Here is a 14,513-nt window from a genome sequence, read left to right on the forward strand (position 1 = left end):
CCTGGCACAGCTTGAGGCCGTTCCCTCTCATCCCATCCCTTGTTTCCTGGGAGCAGAGCCCGAACTCCCCCAGCTCCCCCCTCCTGGCAGGGACTTGCAGAGCCAGAAGGTCCCCCCTGAGCCTCCTTTTCTCCAGGCTGAGCCCCCCCAGATCCCTCAGCTGCTCCTGGTGCTCCAGCCCCTTCCCCAGCTCCATTGACCCATCAGGAGGGAGAACCTTTCCCTTCCTCACGATCCTCAAGCAGTGACGTGCAGGGAATGTCATCCCAGGGCCGAGGAAGCTGTTCCAGTCCTGCTGCACAAATCTGCTCCGCTGCCCCAGGACTGTGCACCCCACACTCATCCTCACTTGAGGGACCTGATGAGGTGCTACCAGAGCTCCTGTCAGCACTTCCATCCCTCTCCCAGGATCATTCCTGACCTGCCTGGGGGCGTGCACAGCTGTATCATCAGTGATAATGGGATGAGCAGTGTGTCATCCTCCATCGCCTTGGCAGGATTCCCACCTGGGAGGAGGAAAACCCAACAGCACAGCCCTGACCCTGCCAGGGCAGAAACCCTCCAGAGCAGCACAGGAGTCAGGCTCTTCCTCAGGAATTCATTCATTCCTCTAAGTCATGGATTAATTGCAATGTCACAGGTCCTGAGAACATTAAAGCCCTGAGCTTCACAAGGCCTAACTCACCCTGGTGAGGAGCCAAACCTCTCCCTGCCGTAGCTGTGCTGCCTCTTCTCAAGTCTCCCTGTTCTACACCCAATCCACAGCACTTGGATCCCAAAATACCAGTGGAAAACCCCGTTCTCTCCACGAGCTGAAGTCCTCCCAGTGATGCTGCGCCGGTCCCAGTGAGGTCCCAGTGAGGTCTGAGCTCAGCACTGCTCCCAGACCAAGGCCCCTGAGCACGACTTGCCTGGGGGAGACGTGCTCTCCGACGTGGATCTCTTCCTGGAGGGGCTGCAGTTCGTGCTCTCCGACGGCCTCTGCGAGGGTTTGTCCTGGGCTGGCAAAGTGCCTGAGGGACAGAGGGGGGAGAAGCACAGGAACCATCAGCTCACTCTGGCAGCACCAGCCCAATGCTCAATATTCCAACTGGCTCTGGTTTGGCTTTGGGAACACTTCTGTGCCTGCTGAATGCAGGGGAAGGGTGGAAAAGGGACACCAAGAAGGAATTCCTCACAGGCTGATGGAACAGGCAGGGCAGTGAACAAGCCATGAGTAAAACCAGGTAATAACTTCAGCATGGGTTTTTATAGGAAAGAAAAGAGAAAACCCTCCTACCCCTACTTTCAAATGAACCCCATGGCTTCATTCCTTGATTTTCAGGGAAGAGTTTGGAAAGGAACCCTGTGGATTATCTATGCCAACCACTCTGCTCAAAGCAGGGTCAGCTGGAGCAGGTTGCTCAGGGCCACCACGTGGGGTTTCCCACATCTCCAAGGGATTCCACAACCCTCACCCTCACTGTGAACACTGTTCTCTTCTGTGCCAACAGAATTCCCTGAACTTCATCCCGTTCCCTGTGCCCCTCTCCTGCCACTGGGTACCACCAGCACCAGTGTGGCTCCTTCTTCTTAGTTCCCTCCCATCCAGCACATGGACACACTGGGAAGAGCTCCCTCTGCATCCTCTGTTCCAGGCTGGCCGATCCCAGCTCTCCCAGCCTCAAATCCCAGCTCTCCCAGCTCTCTGGATGAATGATCCCAGCTCTCCCAGACTCTCTGGATGAATGATCCCAACTCTCCCAGCTCTCTGGATGAATGATCCCAACTCTCCCAGCCTCTCTGGATGAATGATCCCAGCTCTCCCACCTCTCTGGATGAATGATCCCAGCTCTCCCAGCCTCTCTGGATAAATGATCCCAGCTCTCCCACCTCTCTGGATAAATGATCCCAACTCTCCCAGCTCTCTGGATAAATGATCCCAGCTCTCCCAGCTCTCTGATGACCAATCCCAGCTCTCCCAGCTCTCTGGATGAATGATCCCAGCTCTCCCAGCCTCTCTCAGTGAATGATCCCAGCTCTCCCAGCTCTCTGGATAAATGATCCCAGCTCTCCCAGCTCTCTGGATGAATGATCCCAGCTCTCCCAGCCTCTCTGATGACCAATCCCAGCTCTCCCAGCCTCTCTGGATGAATGATCCCAACTCTCCCAGCTCTCTGGATGAATGATCCCAGCTCTCCCAGCTCTCTGGATGAATGATCCCAGCTCTCCCAGCTCCCTGGATAAATGATCCCAACTCTCCCAGCCTCTCTCAATGAATGATCCCAGCTCTCCCAGCCTCTCTGGATAAATGATCCCAACTCTTCCAGCCTCTCTGGATGAATGATCCCAGCTCTCCTAGCTCTCTGAAGAAATGATCCCAGCTCTCCCAGCTCTCTAGATAAATAATCACAGCTCTCTGATGATGAATCCCAGCTCTCCCAGCCTCTCTGGAGAAATGATCCCAGCTCTCCCAGCTCTCTGATGATGAATCCCAGCTCTCCCAGCCTCTCTGGAGAAATGATCCCAGCTCTCCCAGCTCTCTGATGACCAACTCCTGCTCTCCCAGCTCTCTAGATAAATGATCCCAGCTCTCCCAGTCTCTCTCAATGAATGATCCCTGCTCTCCCAGCTTTCTGTATAAATGATCCCAACTCTCCCAGCTCTCTGATGATGAATCCCAGCTCTCCCAGCTCTCTGATGATCGATCCCAGCTCTCCCAGCCTCTCTAGATAAATGATCCCAGCTCTCCCAGCTCTCTGATGATCGATCCCAGCTCTCCCAGCTCTCTGATGATGAATCCCAGCTCTCCCAGCTCTCTGATGATCTATCCCAGCTCTCCCAGCCTCTCTGGATAAATGATCCCAGCTCTCCCAGCTCTCTGATGACCAATCCCAGCTCTCCCAGCTCTCTGATGATCTATCCCAGCTCTCCCAGCCTTCCTGGATGACACAGGCTCCGATCCCCTGGTTGTCTCTGTGGCTCTTCACCAGACTCACTGCAGTATTTCCACGCCTCTCTTGGACTGGGGATTCCAGAGCCATTCCAGATGTGGCCTCTCCAGGGCAGAGCAGTGGGAATAACATCCCCCTTGACCTGCTGGAGGTGCTCTCCAAAACCCAGCTCACGATGCTTTTAAAATTTTTTAAATTTGAAAATTCTTTAGATTTGTCCCTTGTTATTGCTGCTTTTCCTCCTCGAGATCCCAACACATAAAACCCCCCAAATATTCCTGTTTCAGGTAAAAACCCCAAATATTTCTGTGTCAGTGCATCACAGCAGAGCTGTGAAAGCCCCAGGGCCTAAACAAGTGAGGATGATGACTATCTGCACACACACCAGCACTGCATTTGAGGCACCTGCAAAACACGTTTCCCTCTGTGTTCTGACTGCACAGGGCTTGCTGTTACTTGCTAAATCCCTGGATGATGCCATCGGGCAGCAGGAAGCACAGTTACCATTATTTGAGTTAAACCCATTTTTAGAGAGCTACAGAAGCCCCTCGACTGCTGCAGGGTGAGGGGACAAGGCTGGTCAGGGCAGCTTTGAGCAAAGACCTATCCCTGTCCCCCTTCTTACACATCAACATTTTCTCACTGTAACTTGTTGTGTTTTCCTAAGCTTTAAAGAATCCCGATTACTCTCGAAAGCAAAGGCTGTGGGAGTTGTTAAAATGCCACGGAAAAAACCCGTGTGTTGCAATTATGAAAATGCCGAGACATTAAAAATTCAGAGGTTTGCATGAAACCCCAGGGGAAGCACAAAGGCACGTGGCAGCACGTGAGGAGAATGTGCAGGTCCTGCAAACATCCAGGAGTCACCAAATCCAGGACACAACAGGACAGAGTTTTGTTGTTCCCCTTCAGGACACGGCTCATGATGAACGAGCTCAGTGCTGCCTGTTTGGTTCCGAGCTCCTCCCTCCCAAACTCCACCAAAAGGAGACAGGGGGACACTGAAGTTCTGCCCAAACTCAAGGCCTGAGATTCCCCTGAAATTCCTGTCAGGGCAAGGAATCCTGAAATTCCCTGCCCATGTCCATGGCTTCAACACCCCAAGAGAGACCCTGAGGGTGGGCAGCGATGGCAGAATCCCTGAATGCACCAAACTGATTCACCAGAATCTCTGGGGAAATCTCCTTTGAGATCCTCTCTTGCCTCAAAGTTGGGAATTTTTGCGATCCTGGGCACTCTCAGCTCCTGGTGAGGGGCTCCATTGGTGGAGGGAATGAACAACAGCACTTTTTTCCAAGGATTCCAACTCCTCGACAGGGCAGAGGGATGGTCTCCTGTTCCATTATTTCTTCTCAACAAGGGCACCATCACAAGGTTCCTGTTATTATTATTATTATTATTAACTTTATTTCAATTATTAAAGAGCTCTTAACCCCCGAGTTTCACCTCACTCCAAGGCCCCTGCCCACCCCTCCAGGCTGGGGGGGCTGCAGGGTGCTGGGCTGCCAGGGCTGCCACGAGCAGGATCATCCCAGAGGGAATTTCCCTCCTAAGGAGCTCCAGGATCCACTGATTCCATAAAGGGCAGACTAAACAAGGACCCCGGGAGCCGGGACTAAAGAAAATCAAACAGCGGGAATAAGTGCCCGGAGCAGGACCGGGCTGTAATTCCCAACCGGGAATAAAAAGAGGGAGAAGGCTCTGGAGGCCGCGGTGCTGCCGGCCGGGGGTGGCACAGTCCGGGGGTGGCCCAGCCCGGGGGTGGCCCAGCCCGGGAATGTCGCGGTCCCCGCGGACCCCCCGACCCGCCCCGTGTCCCCCGCACCGAGCGGGGCGCGGCCCGGGAGCGGCGGGGCCGGCAGGGGGCGCTGCTTCCCGCCGGTCCCGGGGGAGGGAACGGGAACGGGAATGGGAATGGGAACGGGAATGGGAACGGGAATGGGACACCGGGACAGGGACACCGGGACCCCTTGGGATACCGGGACAGGGACACCGGGACCCCTTGGGATACCGGGATAGGGACACCGGGACAGGGACACCGGGACAGTGACATCCGGACAGGGACACCGGGACCCCCCGGGACAGGGATACTGGGACAGGGACACTGGGATAGGGATACCAGGATCCCTTGGGACAGGGATACCGGGACAGGGACACTGGGATAGGGATACCGGGACACCGGGACAGGGATACCGGGACAGGGACACCGGGATAGGGATACCGGGACACCGAGACAGGGATACCGGGACAGGGACACTGGGATAGGGATACCGGGACACCGGGACAGGGACACCGGGACAGGGACACTGGGATAGGGATACCAGGACAGCGACATCCGGACAGGGACACCGGAACCCCCCGGGACAGGGATACTGGGACAGGGATACCGGGATCCCTTGGGACAGAGACACAGGGACACCAGGACCCCCCGGGACAGGGACACCGGAATCCCCTGGGACAGGGACACTGGGACAGGGACATTGGAACCCCCCGGGGCAGGGACACCAGAACCCCCTGGGGCAAGGGACCACCAGGACAGGGACCACCGGGACCCTCCGGGACAGGAACCACCAGGACAGGGACACTGGGACAGGGACCACTAGGACTCCCTGGGACAGGGACACTGGGACAGGGACCACCGGGACAGGGACACCGGGACAGGGACCACTGGGACCCCCTGGGACAGGGATAGGGACACTGGGACGCCCTGGGACAAGGACACTGGGACAGGGACACCAGAACCCCCCAGGACAGGGATACCGGGACAGGGACACCAGAATAGGGACACCGGGACAAGGATACCGGGACCCTCTGGGGCAAGGGACACCAGGACAGGGACACTGGGACAGGGACACTGGGACCCCCTGGGACAGGGATACAGGGACCCCTCGGGACAAGGACCACCAGGACAGGGACACCAGGACCCCCTGGGACAGGGACATTGGAACCCCCCGGGACAGGGACACCGGGACAGGGACCACCAGGACTCTCTGGGACAGGGACACCAGGACCCCCTGGGACAGGGACCACAGGGACAGGGACACTGGGACTCCTTGGGACAGGGACACTGAGATCCCTTGGGACAGGGACCATCAGGACCTCCTGGAACAGGGACCACCAGAACTGGGACCACCAGGACCCCTCAGGACAGGGACCACTGGGATCCCTTGGGACAGGGACCCCTCAGGACAGGGACCACTGGGACTCCTTGGAACAGGGACACTGGGAACCCCCAGAACAGGGACCACCATAACTGGGACCACCGGGACCCCTCAGGACAGGGACCGCCGGGACCCCTCGGGACAGGGACCACTGGGATCCCTTGGGACAGGGACCCCTCAGGACAGGGACCACCGGGACAGGGACCACTGGGACCCCTCAGGACAGGGACCCAGCACCACCTGGGCCGGCCGGGTTCACCCCGAGACCCCACAGGGTCGTGTCCAATCCCGGCGGTTCCCGACAGTGCCGGTTATCCCACGGGAACTGCCCCAAGGGCACCTGTACCCGCCCCAGCCCGGGATGTCTCCCCTCAGTCCTGGCCCGGTGTCTGCAGAGGGGATGGATGGAAGCCACACAGCCCGTTCACCTGCACCATCCCCAGCACGCCGCTCATCCCACTGCCCTCAGCCTTTCCTGCCAGGAGTGTGAGTGGCACACACTGGAATCAGGAGGGGCACACCAGGGCACAGGTAAGGCCACAGGAATCATGAGGGGCACATCAGGGCACACCGAGGTCACAGGAATCATGAGGGGCACACCAGGGCACACCGAGGTCACGGGAATCATGAGGGGCACACCAGGGCACAGGCAAGGCCACTGGAAACATGAGGGGCACACCAGGGCACACACTGAGGCCCCAGGAATCAGAAGGGGTACACCAGGGCCAGCTCACAACACACCATCACTCGGCTGAAACAACTCCTGGTGTGCAGCTGCAGAAGTTCAACTGGGAACTTGGGATGAACAGTGTCCTACAGCGTCCTACAAAAGGGCAGAGCCTGGTGACCTGTGTCCGTGTGGCTGTGCCAGGGCCACACAACAGCCCTTAGGTGGAAACTTCCCCCTGCACTTCACCTCCCAGGACACTCCAACCTCTGCTGATTGCCCAAACAACTGACCCGACTCATCTCTAACACGGCCCATCTGAGGATATCTGGCATCAGCCAACATCATAAAAAGAATGTGCTCACCCAGCCAGGCCAGGCTGATGTTCAAAAGGCTCTGGAGATGAGGCAGGTTTTCATGTGGGATACTCTGAACTAAAGCACCATGAATATCCTCTGTGGATCCCACAGACCCGCTCGGGAAGGGCTCCCCGATGGGATCCCTGTCTGCCCGTTCCAGGGCTCTGATCCAGCATCTCCCCACTGTGCACCTGCAGCTGGTTCTATAAATAACCAATCTGGGATGCACCACGGGTTTTCCCTCCATCTGTGCCTTTCCTTTTATGTTCCACGGTCATGGATTCAGGATCACCACTCAGCACCTCGGCTCAAAACAAACACCCCAAACCCGGCCTTTCTCTTTCCTGGGGCCTTTTACCAGAGGTGGTTTAAGTTTTCCAAGCCTGCACGTTGGGAAATCCTTGGGAATGAGCCAGAACCAGCCTCACAGCAAAGCCAGCCGGGTTCCAGGGTGGGAATGCACTGGCTGGAAGTGATACCTGGCACCTGAGGAATGTCAGACATCCTGGGACAGGGAGTGGGCAGAGCCTTCACCAAGAAGCACCTCTGCTCTCCCCTTCCTTGGGTCGTTCCTCACACAAACCCGAGTCAGACCATCCACCCCAATGGAAATCCTCAGGAAATTCCCAGAACTGCACAAGCTCCCACAAACAATTCACTCCTTGGAGCCAAATTTAACCCTTTTGGTGACCCAGCACTTGGAATTTCTCCTTCCATCCTCTCATGGCTCTGTTGCCTTCTCCACACTCCCACCACCACCTCGAGGAGCTTCAGTGCCAGGAAACAGAACAAAGCAAAATGAACTTGTCCAAGATGCAGCTGCATCCCTTAAAATAAAACATAAACCCCTCAAAAGCCAAACTAAAACCAAGAGGAAAAACCCCCTCCACACACAGGTGGGCAGGAGGCATTCAAGTGGGAACGCTACAAGGGAAGGAGCAAGAGGAGAGTCAGGAATGTGAGGAGGGATTATTCAGTGCTGGTAGCTGGTTCCTGGTCTGTGAAACATCAGTCACAAGTGGGTTTGGACAGTGATTTAAATTTCGAGGGAGAATACAGGCAAGGAGGGGAGGGAGAAGCAGCTCAGACTTCCTTCAGACATCAGAAACAGGCAGGAGCACGGGCCACACTTGTCCTTCCCAGGTTATCTGTTCCATGGCCTGGTTGACACATCCATGGTAATTAGGATAAAGCGTGAAAATTATTCCCAAAAACATCTGTATTAAGCAAGTGCAGCACTGAGTGACACTTAGGCCAGCAGGGAAAGCAGGAATAGTTTCCTGAAGTCCTACATTTCACATGAGATTTTCCCCCCTCTAATATTATGCAAAGTTCAGGGTTTTGAGGGGAGGTGCCCTCTGACAGCAGCACTGCTGCTCTTGTTGGCCACACACACTCAGCTGCTCCTGCCTCAGTTTTGCTTGAAGCATTTCCAAACCATGAATAAATCCAAAATTTCAAGGTTTGGTCTCAGGCATCCCCAGGATCATCCCCAGGAGCTCCAAAGCTCTGTTGTAGCAGATTATCAAAGTAACTAAAACAGAGTTACCAAAAGGAAGAGGAAACATTTTCTCAGATGGAAATGCTACAACAGTAGCACCAACAGCTGGTCTAAACCAAACCCACCAAACTCCAAACCAAGCAGAAACAGGGCTTCCAAGTATCAAAAAATCAGGAGAAATTTCACCTCGTTTCTCCAGGAAGTTAAAATATTATGGAAAAAGCGAAGAGCTTTCCATGAGAAAGCATCCTCAGCCCGAGTGCAAGGAAGCAAGAGGACTCTGCTGGGAAGAGGGACACACACACACACACAGGGTGCCCCGGGTGGCTCTGGGGGAGATCCCACGCCAGCCTGTCCTGCCACGAGCAGGAACCCTCCACAGATCCCCGCAGAGCCAAAGCTCCACCTGCCCCCGTGTTTGGTGTGACAGAACCCAGGAGAGCAGGCCCGGGGCTCCCTTACCTGAGAGGGGCTGCAGGGCCTTCTCCAGGGAGGGCTCCTTGCGCAGGGGCCGGGGCAGCGGCGCGTCCTGGGCGCTGAACAGCCCGGGGCTCTCGGGCAGCTTCTTGCGCGCGGCGGGGCCGGCGGGGCCGGGCGCTCGGCAGCTGCCTATTGCACTTGTGAAAAGGTTCGTGTGCTCCTCGGCGCCGGCGGGCTCCGAGCCGGGGGTGAACCCCCCCAGGGACAGGGCCGGGGAGCTCTCGGAGCAGTCGATCTGCAGCGGGGTCTGCAGGCCCAGCGCCAAGGAATTCGACTCCGAAGGCTCCCTCCTGACCCACTGCTCGTCTCTGCTCAGCAAACCCTTGGAAGGCGACAGGTGGGGGCACGACATGTGGCACCTGTGCTTCTCTTTGTGTTTGTACCTCTCTCCCACGGCCTCCTTCCCAAACCTGTAGCGCTTCAAGGACTCCAGAACCGTTCTGGAGGAGCTGTTGGCCGTGATAGTGTCCATGGAAACCTGCGGCTGCTCCGAGGAACGGTGCTCCCGGTGCTTGTGGCGGTGCCTGTGCTTGTGCTCCAGCATCCAGCCGTAGGCCATCTCGGGTGGAACGCTGGGGTAGGTGCTCATGGACAGCAGGGGGGTCCTGCTCGTGGTGAGGAAAGCTTCCTGGCGCAAGAGTTTATGCTTCTTCTTGTGGTATTTGGTGGGGTTGAGAAGCAAGTGGCCTGTATGCATGTAGGAAGGTGGCGGCAGGGGGGTGGTGAAAGAAGGAGAGGGTGGAGGAGGGTAAAGAGTCGGAGGGTACCTTCCATAATAACCTAATCCTATGGGAGCAGCTGCCAGGGGGGACGGGGAGTAAGGCATGCCATAGGAGGGGTAGAACCCGGTGCTGGAGAGGGGAAAGCTGAGGCTATGCATGAAGGGCATTTCTGCCATAGCTTCCCGCATTTTTGGAGGCCTGCCTCTCTTTTTCTTTAAATCAGGTTTCCTAATGTAGTGCAAAGGATCTAAAGGAAAAGTAGGGTGGGTGTAGAAACTGTTGAAGTTTATCCTAAAAATGGTGGGCAGCAAATCCCGGGGTATAAAATGGTGACTCCGGTGGGTTATCCGAATTTCACTTAACCGGCTTATTAACTCCTCCAACTCGGCGAGGAAATCGGGGTCCTGCCTCCCCCGGAGCTGAGGGTACTTCTTTTTCCTTTTCCTCTTCTGCCTCTTCATCTTGTCGTAGCTGAGGTAATCGTGGCTGCGGCGCTTGCACTTGTGCTTGTGCTTCTCCTTCAGGTTGCCGAGCACGGTGGAGGTCTCGGGCGGGAGCAGGGACACGTGGTCGAAGGAGTGCCTCTTCTTCTTCTGCCCGCAGAACTTCTCCGCCCGGTCCGAGGTGCTGTTGTTGTCCGTCCCGATGCCGCTGTCGCTGGGGATGGTCTCGTCGCTGTGGGACTCGCTCACGGGGGACGGCGTGGCCTCTTTGAGCGAGGTCAGCTCGCTCAGGTGGGAGGGCGAGTTGGGCAGCAGCGTGGGCGGCGACAGCCTCCTCCTGCCCTTGGCCGCCTTCTTCATGGCCAGGGTCTGCACCACGCCGCCCTGCCGCGCGTGGAGGTGCAGGTAGGGCACGGGGCTGGGCTCAATGAACCCCGCGTCGCTGCTCACCGGGCTCTGCCCCCCGCTCACGGCCGACGACTGGGAGCAAACCGGAGACGGGAGCACCTCCGAGGGGTTCCCCGCGGGAGGCAGCAGGTGGGGCAGGACCTGGCCCAGGGACGTACCGGGAGCTTGCTGGGCAGACTTCTCCAGCACGGTCAGGCCGGCGGCGCTGCTGGCCAGGAGGCCGTTCAGGACCGCTTTGGGCTTCCTCCCTCTCCTCTTTCCTATGTAAATCGTTCCTTTCTTGCTGACGTTGATTTGCTGGCCCAGCTTCGAACCGAACGTGGCGGCGAGAGTCGACACCGTGTTGTGGAGCTTGGATTGCATCTTCCCTTTGGTATTTGGTTCCACTGTACTGGACAGGATCTGATTCAGGAGTTTCTTTCGCTTCAGAGTTTTCATTTTATTTATTTTTCGAATAATTGTTTTCATTAACTGTCCGTTATTTCTCTTGGCAACTTTTCTGTCTGAGTCTACTTCCAAATCACTCATGCTGCAAATACTGGGGCTTTGGACCTCTTCAGGCCCTCGGAGCTGGTCCTTTCTCTCAAAGAACTCCCCGGGTCGATGCTGCTCACTTTCAGGCCCCATCTTGCTCGAGTTCTCTGTTCCAACAAAAGGTGCCACGGACAGAATAGGTGGTTTCGTTTTAATCGATGACCTGATCTGTCTTTTAGGTCTCCCTCTCTTTTTAGGAAAAGGTTGTCCCGATAAGCTCTGCTTCAGGGAGGGAATTTCAACCTCAGGCTGCAAAATGGGAGGCTCTTGCTCTTCTTTCGACTGCACCGAGAAGACTTTTGACGCCGGAATCTTTAGAGTCCTTTTGGGGGGACCTTCGAGCTCTGGCATCTCCTTGGGTTTAGATCTTCCTCTTTTGGGTTTGTACATGTCAGGCAAGAAATCATCTGCCATACACAAGCTCGAGGGTTGTTTGTGGGCGCTGTAGAACTTCTGGGTTGGTTTGTCAGTCTCGGCCAGCAGTGCCAGGGACTGGCCATTGGCTTCGTTCAGCTTCGGCAACTGGTGCTTGACGAACTCGTGCTCCACGAACGAGGACGACCCGATGTTCTTCAGGAACTTGGCCTGCTCCAAATTGCTGCTCGACAGTGCACTGTAGGAAATGTTTTTAAAAAGCTCCGACCTTTCCAGCTCCAGACCCTTCGGAGGTCGACACGTGTTCCTCGACACCACTTTAGTCCATCGGGGCTTCCTTCCTTTTCTCTTCTTCAGAGGCTTCGACTGCTGAGTGCTGCTCAGGTTCTTCGCTCCTTGGCAGGATTTATCGGATGCAGCGATCGCCCCGATCTTCAGGAACTGCTTGCTGCTGAACAAGCTGGTAAAACTGACCACGGAAGGAGTGACAGTGGCGTGGATGCTCGTTTCAGCTGCCAGAATGGGCTTTTTCCCCGTGGAAGGACTGGTTCTGGAAGTCTCCACGTAAGAAGCCTTTGAATCGCTCAAGTCTTTGTCAGCACCTTTAAAATCGGTGCCGAGGGGGTGGTTCAGGGTCCTGCTCAGACCCAGGATGCTGTCAGAGGAAAAGGGAGTCTTGCCCACGGGATCAGAGATGCCTTCCAGGAGCTCTGCCGTGGAGCTTAAGTGCAATGAGTTGGATGGCAGCTGGGAGGAGGATGCTGAGAGGCTCCTGCTCAGGGTGGGGACAGACACGGTGGGGGAAGGGGAGGGGAGATTCCCCTCTCCCACTGCACTGAACGGGGACTTGGCTGTCGACACCTCCGAGGCACCTCCTGTCCTGAAGTCTGGTGAAGTGCAATACACTGGGGGCTGCTTCTCGTGCTTGGATGCTTCATAACCCCCCTTCTCGCCGGAGGAGAAGGCGTCCTGGGGAACACACATCCCCTCGTTGAACATCTCCTTGCCCACCTCGGCGATCTCCTTCCGAATGGAAAACTTCTCCAGGATGCTCTCCTTGTTCTGCCTCACGACGTGCTTCTCAAAGGGTTTGCTGGTAGGGTTTTCCTTCAGTAAATCCGCGGGCTCGTGGCTTTCCAGGCTGCTGAGGTTGGAATTGCAAGGAAGCTTAAAGGGCTCCGAGGTGGGTGTGAGGGAATCTGCCTTCAGCGTCCCAGAGTCCTTGCTGGCCAAACCAGCCGGGCTGCCAATCCCTGCCGGCTTCTTCCCACACTCCTTGCTAACCAATCCCACCGGACTGCTAATTCCTGGCACCTTCCTCCCAGAGTCCTTGCTAACTGGTCCCACCGGGCTGCCAATCCCCGGCGTCTTCCTTCCAGAGTCTTTGTTACTCAGAACCGTCGCGTTCCCGGTCCCCGGCATCTTCCTCCCAGAATCCTTGTTGAGCAGACCTGCAGGACTAGTTACCCCCAACAGCTTCTTCCCAGCGTCCTTGTTAACCAACCCTGCTGGAGTGCTGATCCCTACTGGCTTCTTGAGAGGCTCCTTGGTAGTCAATCCAGCTGGAGTGCTGATCCCTGGAAGTTTCCTCCCCACATCTTTGCTGATCAATCCAACTGCAGAGCTGGTCACCGGCTGCTTCTTCCCAGAGTCCTTGTGCACCATCCCGGGGGGAGAGCTGATCCCTGGGGGCCTCTTGCCAGAGTCCTTGCTCACCAATCCAATCAAGGGGCCGATCCCTTGGGGCTTCTTCCCAGAGTCTTTGTTCACCAGTATGGCTGTGCTGCCAATCCCCAATGGCTTCTTCCCTGAGTCCTTGTTCACCAGCCCCACGGCGATCCCAGAGCCCGGCAGCTTCTTCACCAAATCTTTACCAACCATCCCGCTCGGATTGATGGTTCCTGGCGGCTTCTTCCCAGAGTCTTTCACCAAACCGGACGCGCTTCCGTTCCCGGGCTTCTTCTGCTTTGTTTTGGAAGACTTGGAGGGAGGACAGGTTGCAATGAGCTGAGCCAGCTTCTCTGTGACAGTTGTTGCTCCGTTGATTTCTGTTCTGTCCTTTAAATCGGAATTATGGCTGCTGATCAGGGTGGGAGGAGATGACTTCATGTAATCCGTCATTTCTGAGTGCAACGGGGAAACTTTCTTGGATAAAGGGGTTGTTTCTACTTGGACACCTTCTTCTGCGTGTAACTCAACCGGTGCCACTTCTCCAGCTTTCTTGTAGGACTTTGAAGGGTCCTAGGAGTCAAAAGAACAACAAAAGAGTCTTTAGGAACAGAGCACAAAGTATCTCTCTGAGTAACACGGTATCTTTTGATGTTGAGATGATTAATACCTGCTCCAGTAACAGGGTAACTGTATGAGCACAGCTTCACCAACCTATCAATTTAAATAAAATTAGGAATAATAGATCCAATAATAAAATATTGTAAATATTACAATATATGGATTATGCAAATATTGGCAATATTGATAAATTACTAATACTTAAAGCAAAATTTTAAACCAGTAGACACGTTGAAGCTTTTCTGACGTTAACGAAACCCAAACTCGCTGCCAGCCCCGAAATACAACCCATTTATTCTGCCCCCTCCCCCCAATTCTAAACATTCTCCAAAAATACTGTTGCTGTTTGTTAATAAAAACCCACTGACAACAATGCACTGGGCTATTTATAGTGTGAGAGCACTTGAGCTCACATGTGCTGAGCAGCAGCTGAGCAGGGCCGTGTCCCAGGACACCCCCAGCCCCTGCAGCAACAGCTTCTCCTCCCAGCTGACCACTGACAGCCAGAAAAATAAGGAAAGTGAAATAAAACAAGTCAAATCAGTCTCCTGTTTGCACAGGGACACACGTGGAGCAGCTCAAACCCGCAGTTATTTCCAGTTCTGACCCAAACAAATCTGAAATTTATTTATTCTGCACAA

The 14,513-nt window shown here is 55.6% G+C and overlaps 1 protein-coding gene across 1 annotated transcript in view; it reads right to left on the reverse strand.

The window, feature by feature from the left end:
• Positions 1–888: 888 nt before the first annotated feature.
• Positions 889–14,513, reverse strand: part of LOC120324987 (histone-lysine N-methyltransferase ASH1L-like) — a gene marked incomplete at its 3' end in the record, with an annotated part of 28,034 nt that continues 14,409 nt past the window's right edge. The window contains exons 3-4 of the mRNA XM_039389998.1: positions 9,084–13,824; positions 889–1,013 (exon numbers count right to left, since the gene is read on the reverse strand). Coding sequence (XP_039245932.1) covers positions 889–1,013; positions 9,084–13,824 — 4,866 coding nt within the window. The remainder of the gene's footprint in view (positions 1,014–9,083; positions 13,825–14,513) is intronic.

This window comes from Pipra filicauda, unplaced genomic scaffold (genome assembly GCF_003945595.2).
Source record: "Pipra filicauda isolate LSUMZ 115617 unplaced genomic scaffold, ASM394559v2 scaffold790_size87553_pilon, whole genome shotgun sequence".
Taxonomy (NCBI): Eukaryota; Metazoa; Chordata; class Aves; order Passeriformes; family Pipridae; genus Pipra; species Pipra filicauda.